The 6,785-nt window shown below is 39.8% G+C and overlaps 1 protein-coding gene across 1 annotated transcript in view; it reads left to right on the forward strand.

Annotated features, from left to right (window-relative positions):
* Window positions 1-6,785, forward strand: part of LOC107564222 (constitutive coactivator of peroxisome proliferator-activated receptor gamma-like) — a 16,209-nt gene that overhangs the window by 8,424 nt on the left and 1,000 nt on the right. Inside the window, exons 3-6 of the mRNA XM_016249230.1 lie at window positions 683-890; window positions 2,716-2,812; window positions 5,268-5,378; window positions 5,525-5,573. Coding sequence (XP_016104716.1) covers window positions 786-890; window positions 2,716-2,812; window positions 5,268-5,378; window positions 5,525-5,573 — 362 coding nt within the window. The 5' untranslated portion in view covers window positions 683-785. The remainder of the gene's footprint in view (window positions 1-682; window positions 891-2,715; window positions 2,813-5,267; window positions 5,379-5,524; window positions 5,574-6,785) is intronic.

The raw sequence follows: 6,785 nt of genomic DNA on the forward strand, positions 1-6,785 counted from the left end.
AACATTAAATGCTGAAAAACGGATTACATAAGACATGATAAATTTCATTAAGGTGTACTGTATCGCTCAACATACTTTATGATGCTTACTCACATTTATTTCATGTTATAACTAGCAGTAAAGAGGAAGATCGATGCTTGTAATCTAGCTTGTAAGCCACTGTCTAGCTAGTACGCTAACTGACGTTTACAGTAATGCTCGTCAGTCAAAAACGAATAAAATCTGCCTTTTCTTTTCCTCAAAAATGATAGCACACACTGTGACAATATAGTTTATAAGTAGATCACCAAAAACGTACCTAATCTTGCGGCCACATTTCAAACACGATCTGACTCTGAAGTTCAGTTCGTTGTCTTCTGGTGATGTTTTGTTTAAACCAAACTTCCACCACCTATTGGTGCACTTCCGCCACCTACTGGTCTAGAGTTATTAGAGCACGTAGTGGGATTTAATCCAACAAACTAGATGCTCTTAAGTACTGTTTACTAAAGTTGTTTAGTTTAACTATTGCATCCACCTGAAAGTTCACATAACACAGTGTAATTAAGTAAATTCAACAAATTTGTAAAAATCAGTTATGTTTACTCGCTTTTCTTAAGTAGATTCAGTGATTACTTTTTACAGTGTACTGAGTTTTCATATGTTTTTTCTTATGTGATTCTATATTCCCTCCCCCATGTAGACCCCTGTTGTGGACCCTAGGGCCGTCCAGCTTGGCTCTCTCTTTGTGCAGGGTCTAACCTACCTCATCGCAAGCCAACAGTGCTTGTGGTTTCCCTTTCCCAATGGGTGAGCTCATGCCGTGGAAGACCATTGACGGCCTGCTCTTCCATTCAAAGTATCTGCAAGCCCACTCAGGCTGTCCGAAAGAGGCACTTCTTGAAGGAAATGTAAGTACAGGAAAATGTTGTTGACCTTGTTTATACTTGGTATTAACATCCGTCTTGGATGATCCAGTCTCAAACGGTCAGTTGAGACAGATACTTTAATTTTGTTCTCACCTCAATGTGACTTTTTCGAAGCCACAAAGAGCCTTTGTTTTAGCAAAATGTTTGCTTGACAGGTGAGTGGCCGGTATTTTACTGTTGTCTGGGATGCATCATAATAAATTGGTATTTGTACTAGAAATGCAGTGCATTTCTGACTATCTTTGAATGTGGATTGAACAGTTCACAAAATGTTTTAGCTCCACTTGTGGTCGGATACCAGAGACTTAGGCCCAATCCCAATTCTACCCCTTAGCCCTTCCACTTTCTCGATTCTCTTTTGGTTGGAGGGGTAGGGGAAGGGGAAGGGCCAGACAGCCCTTCAAATGAAGATTTTTCGGGACCACACTTCAAACGAAGGGGTATGAATAATCTCAGCGTAAACCGGCTTCAGGGGCAACATGGCTGCCCGAGCGAACAAAAAGACACATTAATGTAAGCATTTTTGGCATTAATAAAGATTTTAATGAAAAGTAATCATTTGTTTTATGTTACATTCAATCGTGAGTTCATATTTACGGTCATGTTACTCAAAGAAATGTTTGCAAAAAATCGCTAATATTTGTTAAGAGAGAGAGAGAGAGAGAGAGAGAGATGAAAGTTGCATGTATGCACGTCTGTGCGTTTCTCTTTTTAGAGTGAGTTTACATAAAAAAACAGCGATTTTATCCTCTCGTTGCTGGAAAATAGAAGCAATTCAGTATTTAAACTGTTATTAATAAAAGTCGTGGGGCAGCATTGACAAGTTTCTTTTCTCCTGGATGTGTGAGCTGTGTGATCTCTGATATATATATATATATATATATATATATATATATGTGTGTGTGTGTGTGTGTCAGTAAGCAGCGCATTAATATAGAACGGTAATTAAAGGCTCTAACGCACACACCAGCATAGGTGTGTGCATTGTAGGAGCTAGACGACGCATGATGACATGTGACGGCATAGTAGTGGTGTCCCAATTCTTAGGGGAATATTTTCACCCCTACCCCTTGACACTCTGTTTCAAGGGACAAGGGGAAGGGGTAGGTGGAGGGGTAGGGGAAGGGGAAGGGGTATAAAATAGAATTGGGATTGGGCCTTAATATCACGTGTAAACAGAACCTAGCATGATCCTTTTTAAACAAAATATGTGGAATATGTCATGATGAACTATGCAGCTCTACTGAAGCCTATTAACATGCTAAATGAAAATCAGGTCATAGTATGGGCCACACATATTTTGTTTACTGGATTTTGTTTAACTTTTGTTTACATGTCTTTGGTTTACTGGAAAACAGTTACAGAATCTCTTTTGTTTTTGATTGCTTTAATGTTTTTTTTCCCGAAAAGCCAAGGGGACCAAAACATCTAAATAATTTTTTTAACCCACACATATAAACATGGGCTCATAATTATAAATGCAGTCAGGAGCCAAGTCTTCATGGAGGTCTCCATACTGTTAGTCACTATGACCTCTTTTGTATTTATAATGGCCCCAAAAATACCTGAAACACATAATAATGTCTGAATACATCTAACCAAGTGCACATCTGCATTCAAATTCTCTTTTCTCTTTTCTTTTTTTTTTTAAATAAATGCAATTAGATATGACATTCATACATCTTTAAGAGTGTCCTTTCAGGACGACTGGATGGATTTGGTCATTTATAGATGCACATACTGGATTGAGATTTTGAATGTGTCATTGTATATGCATTTAATATCTGTTTTGTCTGTTGTCTTTTAGTCCTCTGGGATGTCTTTGTTCATGTCCGTCACAGAGCTGGTGCTGGAAGCCTGCAGGAGGCGCGGCGTCCCCATCCACAGCCTACAACACAGAGATGGTGCAGATCACTTTAAATTTGCTTATCCCTTTCATATAAAGCACTTTACCTCATACGAATGATTTTTTACATCATTAAATTAAACGTAAATTGTAATGGAGCTGAGAGTAGTTTGACCAGAATAATTTAATAAAAAACAGGCAAGGACTGTTACATTCATAGAAAAGTTTGAATGATAGACGTTTGAATTCTGTGGCGTTTCGCAAGCACTGATTCCTTGTTGACCTGGCTGTGACTCAAATGGAATACATGCTGAGATGCCCAGGCTACTTGCAGATAAACAATAGCCAGCAGTCTTCATAACACCCTCCATCTGGTCTGTGACAGTGGAAACACTCTGTTTGGCCCACTAATGGTGCTTTTCCACTGCGTAGTACAGCTCGGGTCGGTTTGCGTTTTCACTGCAGTTCAGTACCGCTTTAGAGTGGGCGGGATTATTCACATGTCGTTATAGTTGCGCCGCCTGAACTCCTAAAAAACGTTTTCATTCCACGTCGCCCCATCAAGCTCTCGCTGGATCCGCTCCTCTGCTATCAACGAGAAGAACATCTGTACTTCCTCAACAGACCACGAAACAGCCACTTTTTGGTTGTTAAAAAAAGGTGTGCTCGTTCAAAACAGTTGCGTTCGATCCTTCGCTGGCTGTGCTGATTTAAATCTAGCGGTTCTGTTGTGTGTCTGTGTCGTAAGTTCAGTGACGCAGGTAGTGACGATTCTCTCCGGCCAATCAGTGATCAGCAGAGTTTACACGTTTTGGTAACGGTACAGTTAACTTGGAACCTCAACCGAGGTGGTACTAAAAAAAGTACCTGGTACCAGGTACTGTACCCAGTGGAAAATCCCCCAAAAGTGAACCGTACCGAACCGTACCGAACCGTACCGTGCAGTGGAAAAGCGCCATATTTTAGATCGAGGTATGGAAGCCCGTTTCTGCCACTGAATAAAATTTTTTAAAAAAGGTTATTGCGACTTTTTATCTCACAATTCTGACTTTTTCAGAATCTCAGAATTGCATAAACTCACAATTGACTTTTTTCTCAGAATTGCGAGAAAAAAAGTCAAAATTGTGAGAAAAGAAGTCAGAATTGTGAGAAAAAAATTTGAATTGCAAGATATAAACTCGCAATTTCTAGAAAAAAAGTCAGAATTGCGCTGTTTATATCTCACAATTATGACTTTTTAACTCGCAATTGCGAGTTTATGCCACGCAATTCGGAGAAAAAAGTCAGAATTGTGAAATAAAACGCCGCAATTACTTTTTTATTTTTTATTCAGTGGGTTCAACGGGCTTCCATATCGAGGTGATGTTTTGTCATAACAAAAATAATTCTGGGTTACTTTTTATAGGTTGCAATCTATATTAAGTAACATAACAAGACAACAAAATTATAACGTGGTGACTGTTGCAAACTCCTTGAGCTCCTTTTGCTTTTTACCGCCATCCAGAGTTTTGTGGTTCTGTCCTAAGATTAAAAGAGACCTTATGGTGAAATTGTCTCCATCTGGTTTCCCTCTTGATGTCGACCAGCTCATGAACTGCTCATGTTGTGTCTTAGAGGCAAATAGGCTGCTTTTTGTCATCAGTTATTTTAGTCCGATTATGGGAGAGTGGCCCAGTGCCTGTGTTTTGAATCTCAAGATTTGTCCTGTTAGATTGATGTTCTTTTGTTTAGAGTTGTTTTTTGGTCGGCTGGAATTCCAGCTAGTTTATTTTGTCGTATGCTGTTCTGAGCATCTGTTGTGCACAACATGTTTTCTAACTTCAAAACAATCTGAACACTCGACTGTGGGATTTTGTAAGAAATGCTCGTTAGCCCTTTCAAAACATGGTATGGAACTCCTAAAAGATTTTGTATTCGTCAGTGAAAGGTTGTGCCAAAATTTGAGCCATGTTTAAATTGTGATTTTGTATTTTATAAATGAGAAAAATAATTCAATTATACATATTTATATATATGCAATGAAAAATATGGTCCTCACGTGGACTAACAATGAGCAGTTGTATTTTTATTAACTAACATTGACAAAGATCTCAAAAAAATCTAAAAAAGAAACTAAATCCTGTCATCGCTCAATTGCCCTGAAAACCAAAACTAGACAGTTTGACTTTCTTTTCTCATTTCTGTTCTGCTTCCTAAACTTTGCCTCTTTTCCCTGAAGTTAATTCACCCCATTATTTCTCTGTCACTAAAAGGATTGTTTTGAATCTCAGAAGGTCTAAAGTGTCAATTGCAAGAGGCTGTCGGGGGTAGACATATAAAAAAAAGTCTGGTTGTAATTTATGTGCGTTTGAGGCAGTAATCATTGCCTCGGTCTTTTGGGGACGTGGTGGTGAAGTTCAGGCTTCAGAATTGTACGTTTTATGTTTCCAGTGATGCCCCACTGCAAATACTAATTGTGAGAGAGTCAAACCTCCAATTTAAACTGCATTTAAATGCTTCTTTTATTGCCATAGCGAGACCCGTGGAGGCTGATGATCTGCTTCGAGAAAGAGGACACCAGCTCCATCACAGCACACGGCAGGAGTTCAGACAGCAGCCCAGAGCTTCAGCACACTACCAGCACGGTATACCACAGTACACAAGACGAACGCTGGCATAAACACAGTTAGGCATATAAGAAAAGATCAAAGCTTGTATGGTTTGTTTGATATTTTATATTTTGTCTATTTGGAGTTTTAAAGCTGTAATAAAAGCATAACATCTTCCATAGGTTATAGACCAAGACATCCAAAGAGAGGAAGGTATCACCTCGCACCACGGTGAGCTCTGTGCTTTAAACATAACCCAATATCTATCTATCTATCTATCTATCTATCTGTCTGTCTGTCTGTCTGTCTGTATCTGTCTGTCTTTCGTCTGTATCTGTCTGTCTTTCATCTCTGTCTGTCTGTCTCTATCTGTCTGTCTGTCTGTATCTGTCTGTCTTTCGTCTGTATCTGTCTGTCTTTCATCTCTGTCTGTCTGTCTCTATCTGTCTGTCTGTCTGTATCTGTCTGTCTTTCGTCTGTATCTGTCTGTCTTTCATCTCTGTCTGTCTGTCTCTATCTGTCTGTCTGTCTGTATCTGTCTGTCTTTCGTCTGTATCTGTCTGTCTTTCATCTCTGTCTGTCTGTCTCTATCTGTCTGTCTGTCTGTATCTGTCTGTCTTTCGTCTGTATCTGTCTGTCTTTCATCTCTGTCTGTCTGTCTCTATCTGTCTGTCTGTCTGTATCTGTCTATCTGTCTGTCTGTCTTTCTGTGTCTGTCTGTATCTGTCTGTCTCTATCTGTCTGTCTGTCTGTATTTCTGTCTGTGTGTGTGTGTGTGTGTGTGTGTGTGTGTGTCTGTCTGTCTGTCTCTGTCTGTCTGTCTCTATCTGTCTGTCTGTCTGTCTGTCTGTATCTGTCTGTCTTTCGTCTGTATCTGTCTGTCTTTCATCTCTGTCTGTCTGTCTCTATCTGTCTGTCTGTCTGTCTGTCTGTATCTGTCTGTCTTTCGTCTGTATCTGTCTGTCTTTCATCTCTGTCTGTCTGTCTCTATCTGTCTGTCTGTCTGTCTGTCTGTATCTGTCTGTCTTTCGTCTGTATCTGTCTGTCTTTCATCTCTGTCTGTCTGTCTCTATCTGTCTGTCTGTCTGTATCTGTCTGTCTGTCTGTATCTGTCTGTCTGTCTTTCTCTGTGTGTGTGTGTGTGTGTGTGTGTGTCTGTCTGTATCTGTCTGTCTGTCTGTCTTTTGTCTGTATCTGTCTTTCTGTATCTGTCTGTCTGTCTTTCTCTGTGTGTGTGTGTGTGTGTGTGTCTGTCTGTATCTGTCTGTCTGTCTGTCTGTCTTTTGTCTGTATCTGTCTTTCTGTATCTGTCTGTCTGTATCTGTCTGTCTGTCTGTCTTTCTGTATCTGTCTGTCTGTCTGCCTGTCTGTCTGTCTGTGTCTGTCTGTCTGTCTATATCTGTCTGTCTGTCTGTCTGTCTGTCTATATCTGTCTGTCTGTCT

Source organism: Sinocyclocheilus grahami, unplaced genomic scaffold, assembly GCF_001515645.1.
Source record: "Sinocyclocheilus grahami isolate Dianchi unplaced genomic scaffold, SAMN03320097.WGS_v1.1 scaffold916.1, whole genome shotgun sequence".
Taxonomy (NCBI): domain Eukaryota; kingdom Metazoa; phylum Chordata; class Actinopteri; order Cypriniformes; family Cyprinidae; genus Sinocyclocheilus; species Sinocyclocheilus grahami.